Source organism: Fundulus heteroclitus, chromosome 19 (genome assembly GCF_011125445.2).
Source record: "Fundulus heteroclitus isolate FHET01 chromosome 19, MU-UCD_Fhet_4.1, whole genome shotgun sequence".
Classification (NCBI taxonomy): Eukaryota; Metazoa; Chordata; class Actinopteri; order Cyprinodontiformes; family Fundulidae; genus Fundulus; species Fundulus heteroclitus.
In genome coordinates, this window is record NC_046379.1 from 15,510,335 (window position 1) to 15,531,870 (window position 21,536).

Consider the following 21,536-nt stretch of genomic DNA (forward strand, 5'->3'; position numbering starts at 1 on the left):
AGCCTCTGTTCCCACCACCCGTCTGGTTAGAAAATAGACTCGTGTTCACGTACCAGTCGCTGAAACCAAGCCGGTTCTTGCCTGCTCCTTCTCACGGGGTCCGTTGGAGAGGAGGTCAGCGGCTGCAGAAGGGGGCCTAATGGGTTTCGCATGCAGGTACCGCAAAAGCGACACGGGATCATGTTTTCATGAGAAGCAAGACGGTTTTAGCAATCGTGTGCCTGTTCCAGAACACTCCCTCCAAAGAGGGGTTTAATTTTAATTTCAGAGATTTATTAGAAACAGGATATGATTTGTGTAATAAAAACAAGACACGTTGGTTGTTTTTTTTTCTCCCTCAGTTGTTTACTTTTTTTTTTTCCTTTGCTGAAACTTCCAGTACTCTTTAAATATTTAACCAACTTATAAACAGTTGTGTTTGCCAACCTGTTTAAACATATGATGACAACTGCAACCAGACAGCAATCTCACTACGCGGGCAAAATACTTCCCTCCATTCCTGGAGAGTTACTGTTTCCGAAAGAGGAGAAACATAGTGGGAACAAAGGAGATGGGGAAGGGGTGGGGTGGCGGGGGGGGGGGGGGAGAGAAGTAGCAGCTCTTTACATCCAAAACAAAAAACTGATGTGCTCCCCACATGTGGACGGAGAGAGAGTCAGATCTCAAAAGAGTGTGTGAAGACAGCTGGAAAATTCCCCAGAGCCTGTCCTAATTGAAAGCTTATCATCTTCTCTTTGTGCTTCCTGAGTGGCGGCGCGATGCACAGCGACTCTGTGATGAGACCTGGAGGGAATACCGTCATACGCTCAGGGTGTGAAGTGGAGCTCAGACGGTCTGGGTGGTGGTGGGGGGGGGGGATCTGTCAACACAGGATTTTGTAAGTGTGTGTGTGTGTGTGTGTCTGTGGAAGTGCTCTGAGTGTGCAGAGTTAATTGAATACAGTGTGTATCAAGGCTGCCTCCTGAGTCTTTGTTGTTCTGCCAACGCTGCCCCCATAGAAGTCCCGGTGCAGACACGCACGCAGCAGAAACCATAAAGGGGGAGGAAAAAAAAAAGAAGCTGAGTGAGAAGAAAGGATAAAAAAAAAGAACGGATACAAGAGAGGATAAACAGAGAATAAGAGTGAGAAATTGAAGAACAAAGCGCTTAGACGGGCTTTTCATGCCACACCAACAGGTGGCATTAGTTTAAAGAGTGAGGAACTGTGAGTATTTTGTTACAGGTTAACCACATCTAAAATCAGACCACCCCACAAAGTAACATCTCAAGTGTTTAATCGTGTGGCTCGGCTTCAGATGATCCAAACAGATGCCATAATCTTGGCATGAATTGACAACCACATAGCTGGTTGAGAAAGCCAGCCGACATTCCAAGCTTCTCCTGCATTGTTTTCAGCGAGTGACAACTTGCCGACGTGTACCAACACGGACTCTGCCAGGGCGGAGTTGGATTCCTGGGCCCGCGTTTTTATGCGCGGTCTGGGTACCACCGCGTTGACAGCGGAGGCCTGCTCAGTCCTCCGAGGGGTCCCAGCGAGAGGCGCACTGGTGGCGAAGAGGAGGGCCTTTATTAGACGTTTACTGGGGACAAAATACCAGCAAACATTGAGGCCATGAGAGCGAGACATGACATTTTTTATTTTTCATGAAGATAAATACAACAAACTATTGCGTCAGAATGTTCTGGAATGAAATTGGACCCATGCGAAATAGGGATTTTTTTTTTCAATGTCTCCCTTCTTCACTTGTCATCTAATGATAGTTTGTTTGTTGAGGTGAATCATGCACCGTGTCTCCGTGTTTAACATTTTTCAGTCCAGACACCTCCCACGGTTATTAAACTTAATGCAGGACTTGTTGACTTACAAATTAAAATACGTACTGCTATTTATAATAAACCAAAGTTTGTATTTTTATTTTGAAGCAAATAGTTTTGAGAAGGACGCTGAAGGCAGGGGAACAGTGCAACTGAGGATAAGTTTGTGCATGTTCATTTAAAGCTGATGTGCAGGTTTGTCGTTTACATAAATTCAATATCCAAATTTAAGACAAATTTACTCTACCATCCTTTGAATAGTTTATTATTTGGCCAGATGACAGTATTTCTTTCAAAGTGCACGCTAAGCATTCTGTGAAATAGCTAAAGACAATAAGGAAAAACTTTTAAGGCTACATTTTAAAATTTTTGGTTATGGTATTATTAGTTACAAGCATGCTGTTTCCTTCAAACCTTCCCCGCTTAGATGCTGTATATTGCTGTTTGTTTTAAAACAAATATATATATATATATATATATATATATATATATATATATATATATAATAAAGACTGCATCACTGTATAATTTTATAATCTGGTTTCTTGCTTCTTGCAAAAATAAAGAGCTGGCGCTGATATACTTTAAATACCAAGATACTGTGGATGTAGCCTACTCCCCTCTTAGTTCAGTATAGTCATCATTTCCTTGCTATAATGTATGTCCAGTTGTCTTTAGAGTGCCCAGATTTTTTTTCTGAACTTGATAGAGCTGTGTTTTCACAACACCTTGATGATTAAATAATATCCATTATTCCATAAAACTCAATGTTTTTTTATATATATTTTGAAGCCTCCTGTAGCTGAAAGTAAGTTTCTGTTCCTTCAGCTTGCACCTGTGTTATGTTGACTCTGTTTTATGTTTTTGCATTATGATTATGCTTTTTTTGGCCCTAATTTCCCACCAAAAAAAGATGTTCATCTCACAGGAAGATAAATAATTTCAAACCTCAAGTCAGCAGGGTGCTAAACAATGTGGCAAATGCTACTTCTCTATAAGTCTAGGTCTGAGCAGAATTACATCATTTTATTTTTTTTTATTTATTTTTTTGCTACATTTGCCTGTTTGTGATAGGATAGCCCCATCCTATCTACCTGATTTCTCCACATCCACTCACCTTTTATCGCATTGTGGTCAGTCAGTTTCTCCCATGATATTAAGACATCAAATTTAAAACGTAGAGCATTCATTGTGGCCATCCCAAAACTGGCGAAAGCTCTCTACATTTGTCCACCCCTCAGCACAGAATCCTTTGACTGTCTGTTGAAAACGCTCGTCTTTTTGCTGGCCATTGATTATGAAATGTTTTATTTTTTATTACAGCTCTAATCTATTTGTTACTTTATGATTGGTGGTGTAATTGGTAAGCGTGTTAGGCAGCTGTTGTTTTTAAATGTGTCACATTAACTTGAGATGTGACATTTTGTGATAGCTTTTATGACATTGGACTTGCTCTTTAAGTCGCGATTTTTGTGGTTTCTTCCAATAGGAAGTGGTAAACAGTGTGACGGGTTTGCCTGCACTTGACCCACGTGTACACAGTATATTTAATATAAAACAATACTTCTACTATTACTATTCATTCTAATGCCCAGAGCTTTTCAGTAGATATGTGCAATAAAGTAGAAACACTTTGTCAAGTTTTTTTTCCCTCTTTTTTCTTAATAGAAAATTATTTGTATTGTACATTAAATGCATCTAAACAGCACCTTGTAAAATAGTTCCTATTTTAACTTTTTCACATTTGACATGTTTTGCCCTTAAACTTCAATGTATTTTATTGGGATTTTATGTGACTCAGCAGTTGGGTGTAGAGCACATTTGTTAATAATAAATAAATGTCCTTGTGTAGCCCTCTATAGCAACAAGTTTAACCAAAGGGCTTTACAATGAGTTAAAAAAAAAATACATAAAGCAAATGGTATAAAACAGCGTTCAGGTAAAAAACTCATAAACTATTGGAAAACTACATGTAACAAGTTTAACACTACTAGGTTATCAAAGGTCATTTGTAGATAGATATGTCTTAAGTCTTGGCTTAAAGAGGGCCAGGTCAGTAATAAGTCTTAATTCAGCTGGGAGTTTATCCCAAAATCGAGGAACTGCTAAAGAAAACACTCGATCACCCCAGGTCTAATATTTTGTCCTGGGCTCTTCTGACTGGGACTGATTTTAGTCCCTCGGCCATGCTCAGGGACAGTTAAAAGATCCCATAAATATAGTTGGTGCCAAACCATTAAGAGCTTTAAAAACAAGCATTAAACGTGTCAAATCAACCCAAAACCGAATACGAAGCAAGTGAAGGGATTTAAGCATCTATGTGGTGCGTGTGAAGTGGAAGCATAATTATGACGGTTTCAATTTTTACTTTATTTGTTTTGCAAATAAAATCTGTTAGATATGGGATATATTTGGAGACAGCCTTGCAATGTTGATGCTTTGTATAGGAAGCTTTTACTGCAGCTGCATCTCCATGTCCTTTTAGGGTTTGGCGCTACCAGCTTTGCACACCTATTGAAATTTATCCCCGTTCTTTGGAAAATACTCGGCAAGATTAGTGGAAAATTCAAATCTTTCCAAAGATTCCCTAGATCCCCTTCACAGATTTAAGTCTGAACATCGTCTGGTTGGATGTTGTGGTCGTTGTTCTGCTGGAAGGTGAACCATTTGCCCAGTCTCAAGACTTCTTCCTGGATTACCCTTTATCCAATCTCCCATCAACTTTGGTCAACACCCCCAGAGAATGATGCTGCCACCGCTGCATTTTATTGTGAGGACGTTGTGTTCAGGGTGAAGGGCAGTGCTGTGTTTCTCCCACCCATTTTACATGTATGCCCCCCAAAAAAAAGAAGTGGGTGAACCACTTCTTCCACATGCATGATGTGTTTTCTACATTTCTTGTGGCGAACTACAAACAGGACGTCTCATGGCGTGGTTTTTGTCCTGTCAAACCTTTCTCCCACCTGAGCTGTTGATCTCTGCAGCTGCTCCAGAAACCAGGAGGTTACTGCCTGCTTCTCTTAATGCTTTCCTCCCCTCCCCTCGCCTTTCATTTTCTTTTCTTTTTGGGGTGGCTTAATTTGTCAGATTTGCATTTGTGCCATGCTCTTTTCTATTTTTAGATGATGGGTGGAACAGTAGTGGTTCATCACATGCTCCATGTTTGGGAACTTGTTTTATTACCTAACCCTGATTAAAGGTTCTCCGTAACTTTATCCCCGTGTTCCTTAGTCTTCATGAGGCTGTTCTCTAATGTTCTCAAACAAAACTCTGAGGCCTTCACGGGACATTGGTGACTATACATAAACCAAATTACAGGTGGACTATTTATTTATTCATTTGTTGTTTTAAACAGTGGGTCTTACTGGATTTTATTTAGGGGTGTCAGAGTAAAGATGTTTTATTCTTTGAAATATTTCTAAAACCAACCATAATTTCTCTAAGACTTTATAAATATGGACTATTTTGTGTTAGCCTACCCTGTAAAACCCGCCTTCAAACAGTGTGACACAATGTGGAAAATGTGGATGTATGTGCTGTTCAGTACAAATGAAATGCAGTTCTGAAGACAGAAGTGAGGCATCTTTTTTTAATTAAAATGATTAAAAACTACATTATCCGCAAACTTTACAAGCACTCATATAGAAGCAGTAATGGTTTTAGCACATACAGGTTTTTTAAATTAACATATTCGTTTCAGATGTACATGCTTTCAGCATAGAGAGAACCGGAGAGAAAAGGATGACTTAAAATGAAACTGGGGTTCTTTTAAAAAGAAAATCGACGGAACATTGTGCTCTTTAATTAAACACACAAAATAGGACTGACTTGTACACTTTGGCTTCATAGTTTTGCATAAACAAGGACAATAAAGTTCATTCAACACACAGATGAGTTACCACAAATCTCAACATTTAAACAGTTTTACAGGCAGTTGTGTAGATCTTTGGCTTTTCTGGAAGTAACCACACACATCGTGCGATTTCTCTAGCTGCAAGATGGTTTTGTCAGGTTTTCAACCAAGTAGAGGTTTGAGAGGATGAAAATACGACATGCTTTCCCTTAGTAGGAATGAGACGACATTCGCGGAATAAAGCGGAAAAAAAAACTTCTTGCATACATGTATTTCTTCACCTTAGCTCCAAATTCGAGCGTCTTTGGATCCCTCTTCGCTCTGAGATCAAACCTCAGCTGTGTGGCAACTAATCATCCATCTCTCAGAGTCATGCCCACAGTCCTGTAACTATCAGACACTTGATATCTGTTGTAAATACCGTAGCTCTGCACAGGCGTGTGAACAAATGCCAGAGCATGATTAGTAAATTCGAGCGAGAGGGACAGTCGCGACCACAAATGCTTCAAAGCGCTACCGATGACGCAGAACAAAGGGACCTGTGCAGAACAAGAGACAGCCCTCAGTGTTGGTAAGAGGATCCCACTCCGGACCCCTCCTCGTCCTTCTGTCCCGTTAAAAAGGCCCTCAGGACACTGGGAATGTGCAGACACACCTGTGCTGCAGGATTGTAATTACCTTTGTGAAAACAGACGCTTGAAGTGTGTTTTGAACAACATGTGCAGGAATATTTCATATTTCGCTCTGCACACCAAACGAAATATGAGGAAACAAAAAAAAAAAAAAAAAGTGCAAAAAATAGCTTTTTTTTTCTTTTGTAAGCGCAGGAAGGCAAATTGTAAATAGTTTAAAAGATCAGGGCTCTAGGATCTTTTTGGGCATAGTTCATTTGGAATAAAGGTTTTAGTGCACCAAAGCTACATTGGAAGGCAACATAATTACATTAAAAGGATTTTTTTTTTCATAATTTAGTTTAGCAATATATTACAAAAACTCCAAATTCATACTTAACAAACATGGTATATATACTGTTTATATGCTTATAAAAAAAAGGAAAATTAAAGAGAAATGCTTAAGGATTTGGGGTTTTTGCATACATTTCCCCAAAGTTTGGCTCAAATAAATATCAAAAGTAAACCAAGTCGTCCAATTAAAATAATAAAAACAAAAAATTCAGGCAAGGACCTACAAGTTTCGAAAAAAAAAAAGAAAAAAAAAAAGCTTGAACAGAAAAGTAAAGAGTAAAGACATCAGGACTCAACATATCTGCAGAGAATAAACCAAACCGTTTGACATTCCTTCAGTTATCATCCGTTGTCCTGCTGAAACGCATCGCACTGACGAAACAGCAGAGAGTTAATTTCTTAAACTTGAAAAAGGATTCTCCCTCAATAATGCAGCAATTGTTCTGAGACATTTCCTCTCTGACCAGAAGCTAATATCTCTCCGTGTGGATAATAAATAGACCAAAAAAGTTCTGCAGAAGTACCGAGCACATGAAACAGCCCTTGTATGCTCGTGAAAACATTTTTACATCTGATGCAAATTTTTTTGCAGAAATGAAAGCTTAAAGGGACCGATTGCTACAGCAGTGCAGCCATGCTTATCGAGGAGTCAGGAAACCAGTCTGACTTCTCCACCTGCCAAGTGAGCTGGATCAGTCTGAGCCGTCTGTTTGAAGAGTGTCTGCGGTGGCTTTCAGCTCACCAGCCGTACTGATTGTTCGCACCTCCATGCTGTTGTTCGTTTTGACTTCGAGTACCTGTCTACATCACTGCGATGGCTTTCTAACTATTATTTACAGTCTCCGCTGAATGTCACCTCTGCTCGTATGGCTTTCCGAAGGTCTTGGGAGAGTACAGGTTTCAGCGCAGTGCAAGAGTTCACTCAGAAATTACAAAATGTCTTCAAATAGTAAAAGCAAAAAGTCTTTTAAAGCGAGAAAACCGTGGGAAACATGCAACATTTTTATGTTTTTTTTTTTCATTTTCTTTCAGTGTTCAGCCTTGTTGTTCATTCCTTTCCAGCCTCACTTCTCCCAATCTTCAAAATTTCTAGCTCTCCTCCAGTCAATATGGCCTCCAGACGGACTCATCCAAGCGACCCGAGGCGCTCATGGCCGTGGGGGAGTTGCTGTGGCTGCCGTCGGCCTCCACGCCCTCGCTCTGGGTGTTCAGGCCCGGGTTCATCAGGCTGTTGGTCCCTCCGGTGCCCGTGGCCCCCGAGCATGACAGGAGGCGGGTGGGGGAGCGCTCGCCCCCGGTGTTCCCCGGCGCCACCATAGAGAACTGGTAGGAGCCGCTGCCCGTGCCGTAATACAGGTAAGAGTTGGACTGGAAGTTTTGAGACTGGTTGTTTGAGTAGGGTGGCGGCAGGTAGGTGTGGTATCTGGAGGAGGCCGACATGCTCAGGCCGCTGATGCCGGTGCTGGAGGTGTTGGCAGAGTAAGGGAAGGCCCCCGGGTAGTGCATGCGGGGGTCTGAGAAGCGAGGGTCTGTCAGCGGGGAAAGAGACGGGAAGGTGGTCCTCTGCGGGAAGAGATCTGTAGTCCCTGTTTGAGACACAAAGACGGAGACAAAGTTAGAAGCATTCCTCCATGATGGAAAACTGGTGTCCCTGTTATGAAACAATGGGCTTTAAACATTTCCCTTTTTTACAAACATCAGAAATCTCTCTATTATTGCACATTTCCAGGGCAGCAAACCTTTTCTAAACCTCAGTTCAGACTCAGATTTCTTACAATAAACCACGCTATGGAAATATTTGTTCAAAAGTAATGAACTGAGACATTTTCTGGCTTGGTAACAGTCATCAAGCACTGACAGCACATCATCCCACAACCTCGTGCACAAAACCGAAGTTATGAAAAGGCCCCCCCCCCTCGCCGGCGCCCTCCTACCGGCCCTTCAAAAGGAAACCGACGTACAGCTTTCTGTCCTCTGAGCAATGAAAAGGAGCATTGTCAGGAGTACGGGGTGCTTTGTATAAACGCTGACGGCTTGTTGCGCCGTTGTGCAACATGTCATAAATCATGCCATAAATCATGCTTAGGTGAAACAGGCAGACGTCCACAATTAGAGACAGAGAGAGGAGAAGGAGAGAAAAGCGGTGTTATGCATATGTCTAAATGTGCATCACAGTGCAGATCCTGTCAAAGTTAAATGTGAAGTGTGAGCTTAGAGATAACAGAGCTGAATCCTTCTGGGTCTTAAAAAAAAATAAAAAAATAATCTATTTAACTGCCAGAAGAGAAATGTAAATAAAGTTGAAAGCTTTAAACCAGGTTTGAAATGTCTCTTAATTTAGAAATAAATATATTATGTAGTCTTACACCCTTAATTAATCCTCCCTCTTAATGTTTTATGGTGTAGACAGTTTATGCATCATCAATGTTTATTTATTTCAACAATTCAAATCAAAATGTAAAGCATTTTGATACATTTTGGCAATTTGATTTAGATTATTATTATGTGTTGCAGGTAATAAAAAGACAAAATTCAATTTCTAAGAAATTAAAATATTCTAAAAGGTCAAAGAAAAAAAATTTAGTACAGAAATGTCAGCCTACTTAAAGGGATGCCCATTTACTGTACGATATATGATCGTGGCTCCTTTATTTTATTGATCACTGCATCAGCATGGCTTAGAGGAGATCTGACTGTGGCACCTGTTAAGGTGTGGAGGAAGCCTGGTTGCTTTAATATCAGGAGAACTCTGTACCAGTGAGGAAAAATCTAGTCCCTTTTCTCCTTCTTTCAGGTAAGATGCTTCTGGCTGCTCTGGTTAAACATAAGGAATTATCGACTGCACCCCATTTCAAGGATGCATCTATGAGTTTTGGCTCTTGAACCACTGACTCTGGCTGCAATCCCAGACAAACCTTGTGAATCTTTTCAAAACGTATGATTTCTCAAAATATTAATTGTCTAAACTGAAAATCGTTTGCTGGCATTATATAATGGTCACATTTTCTGAGAAACTGAATTTAGGGTTTTCATTAGGTGTAATACGGGATACAAAAAGCATTTTAAATGCATCACATTTGATTAATGAATAAATTTGGGTTTCTTTTTTCATTTACTGAAACAAACAAACTTTTTGGTAATATACTAATTGATTTAGCTGCAACTGTACGTACAGTTGAAAGATTATGCAAGTATTCGTGACATTCAGACACTTCAAAGTGAAGCGACTAAGAGCCACGCCCGAATGCCATTGAATTATAAATTTCCTCTTAATGTCTTTGGGTTATGGAGAAAGTTCCTCATAGCAGCTGTTAGCATCGTGAGCAACACATCCACACCTGCCTGCACGCACATTCATTGATCTGCACATTGGTTGTTTGTCCCAATGTGGCTTTCATGGGCTCAATGTGCCCACATGACTTTAAGTGTAAAATAGAGATTTGGATGGCAGAGAAAAGAGAGCTTGTATTTATGAAACAGCAAGCGCTCGCAAGCCAAAGCCTGGGGGGGCGAACTTGCGTGCTGCAGTGTTGTTAAAATCTCTTTTCCTTATGTCTGGAGAGCTAGGTCAATTTTCTTTGACAGCAAACACAAAATGCTCCTTTGTAATTTCCACAGGCCTTGCCTCGCTGTGATTTTTTTTTTTCTTCTTCTTCTTCTTCCTAACACATTTTTGCATTTTGTTTTGCTTTTCTATAAAAGCAGGGAGTTTGTTGGTGGTCGGGGTGATGTTTCTTTTTCCAGAGTCAAGCAGAATCAGCAGTTTGCTCCATATCTGATTTCATGCAAAGGAAAATCCAAACCATCAGCTGCTGTGGATTCGGGTGAAGTGGAGTCAGATTATTTCCTACTGGACTCCCAAAAAGCCTTTGCTCCCTCTGCGTGCGTGTGTTTGTGTGTGTGTCCCCCTTCATCTCTCCCCTGCCTGGTCTAAATTTAGGCCTCAGGGTGGAGCTGGGGAGGGGACGTGATGGCTGTGGCTGCTGCGCACCCACCCTGCTCATGATCTCCCCGTTGATTGGAGTTGGTGGAAACATGCTGGCTAAACTGTGGCGGGGATCGACTCCTGTATTCTGTCAGGGGAAACTGGATTGGACACTTTTCACAACACTTTAATGGGCTTGTTCAGGCTCAGGCTGTTGGCTGCCAGCCACAAGGTGTCTGCAGACACCTTCCCAGGCCTCCATGGTAGAGTAGCTCCCTCTGGAGGGGAGAAAGAGCTAAACAAACTCCTGTGTACTAGAGGTCTGCTCTTTCTCGCTCCTGCATACCTTTTTGCTCCCCCCACCCCCACCCCCACCCCCACACACCCACTGTAAGTACAGGCTTCGCTGTTGTGGCTGTGGTACCGGCGGTGCATCTTTGGCCGAGAGGGTCTTCCCAACCCGAGCCCCGCAGTTGTTGCCTGTAACCTCAGCGGCACAAACCCCACACATGATCTCCATTAGACTCATCTGAAACGTGTTGACTAAATATCAGGGACAGGAGAAGGGATGCAACCCAGAGGGCTCGCTGGCACCGTCCGCCGTCTGTGATGTTCCCCGTCTGTGAAGTGGGTAGGTGGGAATCAGGGGTTTTTATTGAGAACATTCTGTTCCCGCGCTCCCTCTCTACCTCCGCTGCTTCTGAGTCCCGCGAACTCTTGATAGGGCGGGGCCTTCCTCCTTTCTGCATAGCTCAAGTAGTCCACTAGTCAACACTCAAGCGTGTAACCCAGATATGGCCGGAGGTTTGTCTCATTTGCTTATGGGAGAAACTGATTTTGGTTGTTAACATAAGGGCAGGTTAGAGGCGATCGCCTCCGCGTGTGTTTAATCGTGCGTTGGGGCGTATACGCGTGTGTGTGTGTCTGACCGAATGTGGTAGCTGGCGATGGGAAGATGCAAATCTAGGCGCTCACCTGTGAAATGTTTACTCAGGCTTGATGCAAACTGTGACAGCCAGGGCCCGGGGAATGGTGTCTCAGGCAAATAAGGCGGAGGGAAGGAAAAAGGGAAAAGAGATCTCCAGATGGCGCAGCTACGTGCTAAAGTGATATCCCCAAAGAGACCTTGTTGCACCTCAGTATTAAATAATAAGCAAAGTCTTGTTTCACCGACTGGTTTGGGTGGTTTCAACGGTGGATGCCATTAAGATGAGCAGTCACTCTTGATAACTATGAGAAGGCTGCTGCTGCTGCTGCTGCTGCTGCGCATGCCAAAGAATAGGAGACTCAAATGAACCCAAATGATTTCCAGGTGTTTATTTAAGCGCCGAGCCTTCGCAGTCGGAGCGTCAAGCTGAATGCAAATGACAATCACCTCTGTGCTGTGGAACCGCGGTCAACAGCCCCAAAAGCTTCGTCTATAGTAACGCTTCATCATGCCAGAGCCGAGGGTTTTTGCATGTTCTCTACTTGTGACATGCAACACAAGCAATGGGAAGTGGAATTTGTGATTGTAGAAAAACCGGAGATTTTACTAATGTATCAACAAGCAAGGTGGCATGATTGCTACGTTTATTTGTTAAGTAAATCTTTTCCTCGGAGGTGCGTGGCTGACTCACTGCTGGTCTTCTGCATCTATGACTAGTTTCCAATCGCAGGTTTAGCAGCTATAAAAGTCCTAATTCTCTTTTCATTAATTAAAAGGGAGGGAGACTACTAAGCCCCATCTAAAAGTCTTTGTCTGAAAGTGGGCCCGCTTTACGGTGTGAGTGGATGACTCAGCACGTCTGGTGTGGGGTTGGTGGTTTCTGAGTAAGGCGTGGATTAAAGGCAGAGGGGGCTGCTAAGAAAGCAACAAAAATCCACATCGCCAAGAGACAAAGGAAAGACAGACTGAGTAGGAGGGGAGGAAGGAGGGAGATTTGGTGGTGGCGTTAGTGGAATATAATGGCGTGTAGTAAGGCTCTTCAGACAAAAATCAAACAGACCTCACCCCTCACGTTACATGCATGCTGGGTTCTCAGAATCCAGCCGCTCAAAGCAGAATCACAGGGTTGCGTTTGAACAGAGAAATGTCAGTTTCTCACCTGGCCATGATCTCAGATCCTCTTCCACCTTACAGGTCTTCAGAGTAGGGGTATCCATCTGATCCTGCCACAGAGCTACAGCAAAACACACACAAAAAAAACAACAATAGGTAAATGCTGGGATCTGCTTATTGTACGTTACATCCAAAACTTCCCCACAACTCTTCCAGTTTAAATATCCAGGCAGAATGATGCCAGAAGCTTGTTCATGGCTTTAAAAGCATGCAGTCAAACTGCAAATGGGAAAAAAAACACATTTAGCTAAACTGTAATGGTGTAGGTGTATATATTTGAGCCTGTATGAACAGGTTTGACACTGTGTTGATTAGAATGTAAAATTAGGAAAGAAATTTTGGCATTTTGTTAAAAATTCCATCTTAAAAAAAAAGAAGAAGTTAAAATAAATAATGAAAAGGCCAAAATGACCTAGTTGTAGTATTCTTGGGGGAGATTTTCACATTTGAATAGACAAACATGTTTGGGTTGTAAATGTTTGATGTTTATAGCCCTGAAATCATTGTATTTGGCATGGGGACCCAAAATACAATCCAAGTAACCTTTTTTTATGACAAACTGGTCCAAACTGTCCTGACACCTGGTGGGTTTGAGATGTTTGTTCCTGTCACAGGTTGGCATCTGCTGACTGCGCAGCGAAGACTGGGAAGAGAAGGGGTGGGTTTCTCACCACGGTGAGACCAGGCTTGGAAAAACACGCTCCGCGGGTGCATACGAGGTATTTTTGGGCCCTTCAGGCGAGACACTGGAGGAGGTGAGATCTGTGAAGCGTAGGACACTCGGTAGCCTGTCAGGAAGCGAAGGAAGGGTCAAGGACACGCTGGCCCAACGCGTGGGACCCGGCTTCACACCTGACGGCTACACCGCAGCAGGCTCGGGACAAACAGCTGGTATTTATTCAAAGTCTGAGATGGTGTATTTGCTACAAGACGACCTGCACGGAGCTCCGCGGACGTGGGCAGTTTAACACTCGATTATTACAGAAACCAAATTTACCACATGGCATTCAGGTTTTTCTTTTTTTTCTTTTTTATGACTGCAGCAATAAGCCACGATTAAGTAAACTTCCAATCCCTCATGGTGACAAGTGGTTCTTCAAATGATGCTAAAGGGCAGAGATGGTGGGGGTGGCACTGGGGTTTTCAGCCACAGCTTGTGTAAGATCTTTGCTTCCCCTGGAGCCCCTCCGTTTCCTTTGCAAATGTCCAAATCAGCACTCAGCCACCGAGAGGTCCCGCGCTACGCCTCACAATGGCAAATTCTTACACATAAATGGCCGTATTCAGAAAAGCTCGCAAGCAGCTGGTGCGATTCGCTCAAGAAAATAAACATTTCCTTCAAATATTTTGATTGGCCAGCAGACAACATCAATACCAGAGGCACAGATTACCCCTGTTAATAGGAGGACCAGCCCCCTAGGAGGAGCTGAGGAGTGAGGAACAGTGAAGTGTTGAGTGCGTCACCAATTAGGCCGCCCTGGGATGGTTCCAGCACGGTTTCGGGGATGACATGAATAAACCCCCCCCCCCCCTTGCTTTTGAAGTTTTGTGCGCAGATGAAAGGGACGGCTGAGATGTTACTTTAGCCAAAATGGCGTCCCATCCTCATGACTCCGGATCTAGCAACGCCTCTGAGACTTGTAATGCATTTGGTGTAATGAAGCGTGTCATTGAGACACAGTGAATACTGGTCCTTGTGCTGACTTCCTGTTTCGGTCGGGCCTTAGGCGTCACACAGGGGAGAGAATGTGTGTGCGCGCGAGAGAGGGAGAGAGAGAGGAAGACAGAAAGAAAGACGGCAAGCGAGGAAAGCAGAGAGAGAGAAAGAGAGCGTGTTACAGAGGGGAGGAACACGGCCTTGGCTCAGCTATGCGGGACATTTGATATGTCTTTTGAGCCCTCACTTATAACGTGAGCAAAAACAAACACGGGCTAAAAAATCCTACGTTCCCTTTGAGAGCTGGTCAACCCGCCCGCCCGCCCTTTCCGTCTCCCCCCCCCCTCACTCAATAGAGACTGTTCATGGCATACATGTAGTTTCTGTAATTGGTGAAATGTAAAACTTAGCCTCACTCTGATGTGAAATTATAACTTACACAAACAGTTGAGTCTGTTTTAAAAAAAAAAAAAAAAATAAAAAAAATCTCCCTCACTCTCACTTCTCTTTTTTCCCCCCCGCCTTGGTTTTTCACAAAGTCGGTGGCTTCAAAAGATTTCTTTTTCGCACAGAAACCTTTTTACGGTTTGAAAATTGATTTCTGGGTCACACAAAAAAAAAAAAAAACTGACCACAAGTAAAGCTTTCAGGCACCATGACAAATAAACTCTGTGGCTGCCACTGGCATATTATGTCAATATGAAAGTGCAGAAGTAAAACAGAGTGTCTAAACGGCGCCAGATTCCTTCTGCTTTTTTGGCCGTATTAGCCTCAGTCTTCTGCCTTGGTCTGGCGGAAACCTAACGAGCATGACGCCGACTCTCAAACATCCCTGACGCTACCTGGCGGCGCTAATTTCCTGCGCCGCTACCGCTTCTAATTGGCTTATCATGTCACTCTCGACGTGTGAATTAGTTGCGCGCCTCCCAGCCGAGGCGGAGGCGGCGGCGGCAGCGGTGCCTCCTCAAACCCGGGGGTCCGGCCGGCTTGTTTATGCGGAGCAAACAGTGTGGTCACTGTGGACGAGGCGGGAGGGGGTACAGCTGTATTAAAACCCTTCTCAAGTTAAGTCCAGGCCAGAGGCCACGACGTTAAGATGCCGAGCAAGACTGCCAAGGCACAGCTGCAGCAGATGAGTGCCAGTTCGGCGAAATGAAGCCAGAAGTAACAACATTTGGATTAAGTGTCATACATGGAAAGGAACTGCTATTTTCTAGGTACCATGCCTTGCAAAATTCATACTTCTGTGTATTTTTTTTTTTGTTGAGGGGGGGGGTTCTTTTTTTGAGATTAATCAATACAAAGCAGCTCATATTCATGAAGTGGAATGAGGATGAGATATGGGTTTCAATTGTTATACAAGTAAAAGTGTGGCGTGTATTTATATTCAGGCCCCCTAAGTTGCTACCTTAGTCTCTACTGGATTTGCATATCGACAGACTGATTTATTTCTTTATTTTTATTTTTTCCTCTTTGGAAAATATCTCGAGCTCAGTCAGACTGGATGGAGAGTTTCAATAAAGATACATTTTCAAATCGTGCTAAAGACTCTACTGGTTTTAGGTTTGGACTTTGACGAGGCTATTCTAACAAACGACTCGGATCTAAACCAAAACATTTAACTACTGGCTGTATATGTTGGGGGTTATCCAATCTCAGGTGGTGTTCATCCTTCTAGGAGGTTCTGTTTCATTATTGGCCTTTGTTTGCTCCATTCAGCTTCCTGGTCCCTGCTGAAGGAAATCATGTTCACAGGATGATGCTGCCACCCCCATGTTTCACTGCGGTGACTGTGTTTGTGGTTACGTGTTGTGTGCTTTTTTTTTTTCATTGCTCCTCCTGCTGAAAGGTCAGATTTAGGTGCAAAACTAATATTTGTCATATTTGCCACGTAAACTGTGGATCTTTGCAGCTCCCCCAGAGTTACTACGGCTCACTTGGTTGCTTCTCTGAATGATTATTTCCTTGTCTAGTCGGTTTAGTTGGGCAGCCAAATCTCTGCAGGTGTGCAGTTGGTCCAAAACATTTATATTACCAGAGGACAGATTGAAACGAGCGCTGTGAGATGTTCGTCAATGTTCCCTAACAAACCTCTGAGGCCTTCACAGAGTGGCTTTATTAATACTGAGATTACGCATGTATTCTGTTTAGAAATTACGTGACTTCTGGGGAAGTTGATTTAGTTTAGCAGTATCAGAAATAAGGGATATGAATACAATTCACACCACAGTTCTTAAGTTTTTCCTTTGTAAGACAAACTTTGAAAACCATTAAGCTTTCTTAGCACTTTATAATTATGAACTATTCGGTGTTGGCCTTCCACGTGAAATCCCAATAAAACCCATTCAAGTTTGTGGTTGTAACCTGACTAAATGAAAGCCTTTTTTGCAAGGCACTGTAAAACGTGAAGGATAAAATGTCATTATGGCACGAAAAAAGGAATTGGGGGTGGGGGGGGCGAATGTATCAGTTCTGTAAGATTTTAGCAGCTGATATTAATACCGTCACCACACATTGTGAGACACCCAGAGAGGCGCTTTTGAGCCCTCATCAAAGCTCAGAGAGCTGGATGGTGGAACGTTATGCTTAGGGTCTGATATTCATCTTCAGAGGGGGAACACACAGGTGTTGGAACAAATAACATGTCAAACGATACCACCTCAAAAGTGCCAGCACTTTCTGTTTGGATGATTAAATTGGTGCTGCGTTTCCTTTCTTCCCCCCTTCTTAAGAGTTAAAGTTTAAGTCAAAAAGCCGTCTTTCTTCTCCGCCGCCTGTTAGAGCTCATGCCAGGACCTTGTTGAGTTTTTTTGTCTGGAATAAGGTGAAAAAACCCGAGATCTGTTTTCCACCCTTTGAGCTAAATCACTTCTTCGATCATGCTTTTTGCTTTTCTTTTAGACTGGAAATACCTGTGCGCACGCAGTCAAAACGCTGTCAAACTCACATGAACCTGGAGGAGGAAAAAAAAAAAGGAAAACAATGCCACCCACAGATACACGCAGCTACACATGTATCTCGCTTGAGGTTTTGAAAACCAGAATAACAATTTAGCGCTTGATTGTCTGAGTGTCAGATTTGCTGGGCCTCACCAGGCGAACCACACATTTTCAAACACACACACGCACACACACACCCTCCGCCCCGGCTGAGAATCATTCCACAAGTCTAGCAGGCTTACCTGTGGCCACCGAATAACAAAAACAAGCAGCGAATGCAGCGTCTGCCAGCCTGCAGGAATCCTGTCACTGCATGCACTGTAATGAGCTCTTAATTACCCCGTCTGTCTCGAGCGCTAGCAGAAAACTTACAACACCATTCTCTCTCTCTCTCTCTCTCTCTCTGTCTGTGTACGAGAAACTGTTTTTTTTTTTATTTTCAATGCGCCTACTATGGTGCAATTGTGTGATTTAAGATTTTGCACAGATGTCTGAAGTCGCGTCCTGCTGACAACAGAACAGACAGTATTTCACGGCTCAGACAACAAAATGAAGCAAGAAGTGCTTTGAGGAGAGGTGACACCACATTTTCCCCCCCTTCTTCTTTTTTGGTCGTTCTCAAGGGGAAAATGGAGGATAATGGAAAACATCTTTTGTAACAGGGAGACGGGAATCCATTTAATTATAACGTGCCGATGGGCGATCTATCATCCGGCAAAATTCAAACAAACAGGCCCCGCGATTTTAAAGTATCAGCAGAGCACAACAGGGCCTGGCAGGGCCGTAAAAAGCGGAGACGTGCGTGTTGTTGATATGTAAACACCTCCCCCGTGTCTCTGGATGGGATTTATTACAACGAGTCTATTTTTGTTTGAGCTTTGCTTCTAATTCTGCAGCTCTAGTCGTCCGCACGTACTGGATGCCGTTCAGCGGAGACGACCGAGTGGGAGAGGGGGGCCCGGCCATCTTGGTCTCGGTCTGTTATTTAATTATTTTACCACTCTTGCCCTGCGGTGCGGCGTACACAACGCTAATGCCGCAGATTAAGGTGTGTGGCTTTTATGGCCCTTCCCCTCTTCTGCAGCTGTAACACGAAGCTCAAGGCCTTCAGCGTCTCTGACACTTCCAGCTGATGTTAACATGTTTTGTCGGCTCTCCGTTTATGCGCCGCGCGAGTGTGTGTGTGTTGCAACAGTGTAGCCCTTTGAAGCCTCGAAAGCCTATGATGCTCTAATTCCCGCCCTAATCCAGTGCGAGGAGTCTGCCGTCTGGACCGTGTCTGCACACCTCTGCGCCCCGCATATTCAAGACAGGCCTCAGAACTTAAAGCTCCCAGTATAAGCTTAGCTGCAGGGGGACTTTCTGCTGGCAGACAACCCACAGAGCTTCTGCCAAAACAGAAAATTACCATCATAGTGGTGGCATTGTGCACTGTGCATAAAAAAAACCCAGCAAACTATTTTCAGAGTTTACCGCTTCTAAAATGGCTGACGTGTTTTCATGCCGGCACAGGGTGTGCGAGGGAGCAACATCAGCATCAACAGAAAGTAAGGACATGGGGGAGAAGACCCAGTGTTCCCAGCAGTCAGCTGTTAGATTAGGCCCCAACCAGTGATTCAGTCACTGCTTAAGCACAAGGCCAAACACTGTACGGCTGTGATGCACCGAGATAGGGCCGTGCCCACGCACGGCTCCCAAACAAGCCCTCCTGTCCGCAGGAGCACGCTTGCACAAAGGTAATGAGAATCATTAGGCAGCATGAGAACTGGAGAGTGGGCGGGAAGGGAGTGAATGCGTTCATCCTGCATGCTTCCAGATATCCCGTGAAGTGGCTCTGACACATGATGAGGAATGAAGAGTCATCCTCAGCCAGGCCGTCATCCAGGCAGCTGTTCTCACAAAACGTGCACGCGCGCACACACACACACCAACAGGAATAATAGTTTTAAAAAAAACAAAAAAAAAAACACGGCAGTCTAAGTCACAGCCGTCCTCCAACCCCCGCACATTCGGCCTGTCTGAGAGTGACGTGAGTGCCAAGGTAGCGGACGGCTGCTACATTCCTGAGGCTGTAATGTGAGGTTCAGCCAAAGCCGACTGGCAGGACGGGTTGAGTAATGCCCTGGACAGAATTTCGTATGTACACAGATTTGTTGTACAGATTACCTTAAACCAGTTTGCCTCAAAGTGAGGTGATTTTCTTTTTTTTTTTCATTGTTGTTTTAATTTACATGAAATCCACTTCAGATGTCTGAAGTCCTCACCTTGTGTGGGGCCAAGGTGCGTTTGGTGGATGGGGCGCGGGATTGTTGTTCACCGGGCCTATCCGCATCGTTCGCTGGTAGCGCTCGATTTCTGACAGCCGCTCGGAGAACTGCATCTTTGTGGTGTCTTCCATCTTCACTCTGTGCCCTGCAATATGGAGAGACATGCGCGTTTTAATTCATTCACACTGATAAATAGAGTTATAAACATCCTGAAGCCGGTTCTGATATTTTTCCAGTCTACAGGTGCAGCTCACCAAATTACAATATCATTGAGAAGTTGATTTTAATTCAGTAATTTAGCTCGAAGAGTGAAACCTTCTATCCATTACATACAGGTGTGTACTGAATGTCTTTTTAACTGTTAATGAACATCACAGTTTGTCACTTAAGAAAATAAAAAGAGGATTTTAACTGGTAATGGTTATCTTATGGCCAACACTAAATGGTGGAAGATTACTGACTCAGTTTGGCGACTCAGTGACAGAGTGCTGTATCCATGCATTTCATTGGAAAGTTGAGTGGAGGGAAAAAGTGTGATCCATGTACTGGAACACTATAGCTTTAGCCTGGGTACCAGATAGGTCTTGAAGCACACACTCCGGCTGCAGTTGCCTTGTAAATCTCCATCAAACTCTTAAATGATCTTAGGTTTAAAATCTCCATAAAATCTCCGCTAATCCCTGTTGCTTGTATACCTTTTTCTGCCGCAGTTTTTCCTTCCACTCAACTTTTCAATAATGGGCCTAAATACAGCATTCTACAAAGCTAAATCCTTGGGGCACCTATCAAGTCAGTAGTCTTACCCATGCTTGTGTACACCACCACTGTTTTTAAAAGGTTATTTTGTAATATTCTAATTTAATGAGAAGCTTAATAGGGGGTTTTCATTATTTGTATGCCAAAGTCAGAAAAATCAACAGAAATAGATGTCTGAAATATGTCTATTTCAAATGTTGTATGAGGTTCACTTTTTTTCATTTGAGTTGCTAAGATTAACTTTTGTGTCAACGGTCACATTCTAACCTGAAGAGAAAATACATCTGTAAGCTAAGCAAATGAAATGGCACCCCTAAATTTACTCTTACATTAATCCAAGGTAAACATATGTAAAGAGGAAGCCACTGTTGCCATGTTTTCAGCTGCCAAACACAAAAATATTATTAGAATGTCAGCAGACCTTGAAATACATTGGCTAGACACTAAATGTTGCCCAAGCTGCACCTGCTGCCACGTCATCCGCAGATAACGATAAGTAAGTGTAAGTGGTTGAAAATAATTGCCGGAGGAATGTTGTGCTCCCTGAAAGCGAAGTCTAATAAAGTGTGAATTACTGCATTAGGCGTCTGCAAAGTGATGAGGTTAAAAGATCTTTATCTTTACAACCTCATTTGAAAAAACAAAAAGCGACTACATCTACCCTTAATGACATCCCCCCCCTCTCTTGCTCTGCCTCACACACACACACACACACACCTGCACAAACACAAACTCAGGTCTGACTGACACAGCACTTAGTCAGAAGGGAGCACCCAAACAAGGTTATGAGACATTATAGTCATCAGTTTTCAATGTAACAGAAAGAAAAAAAAAAAAACAGGGTGATGTTTATGTGGACATTTGTGTCCGTTCAGGAGGTGAAGACTAACTCTGAGAAGGAAAAGTGACGCGTTTCTGCAGCGACTAGAAAACGAACCGACACACTTAGTGCCCTTATCGCTCTGCGGTTCCCTTCGGGGAAACGGTAAGAGAAAGAAAATGAGCTGGGATTGTGTCTTTTCTACGTGGACGGACGCATGTGTATTGGTACATGCACATGCCTTACATGTCGAACACACCTTAAATGTCCCACATGAGTCCGGATGCCTCTAATGGGGGGAGAGATTTTAATGTACCTATCAATGCACCAAAACTGTGTGTCAACATGTATACATTCTGTGGTTTTCTCCCTGGCATCTCTACAGAGTAGCCTAATGTGAAGTAATGGCTGGATTTGAATATTTTATCACTATATAAA

At 43.3% G+C, this 21,536-nt stretch overlaps 1 protein-coding gene across 1 annotated transcript in view; it reads right to left on the minus strand.

Moving 5' to 3' along the window:
* Nucleotides 1-5,390: 5,390 nt before the first annotated feature.
* Nucleotides 5,391-21,536, minus strand: part of runx3 (RUNX family transcription factor 3) — a 32,997-nt gene continuing 16,851 nt past the window's right edge. Inside the window, 4 exon segments of the mRNA XM_012862083.3 lie at nucleotides 5,391-8,219; nucleotides 12,646-12,720; nucleotides 19,520-19,547; nucleotides 19,549-19,667. Coding sequence (XP_012717537.2) covers nucleotides 7,738-8,219; nucleotides 12,646-12,720; nucleotides 19,520-19,547; nucleotides 19,549-19,667 — 704 coding nt within the window. The 3' untranslated portion in view covers nucleotides 5,391-7,737.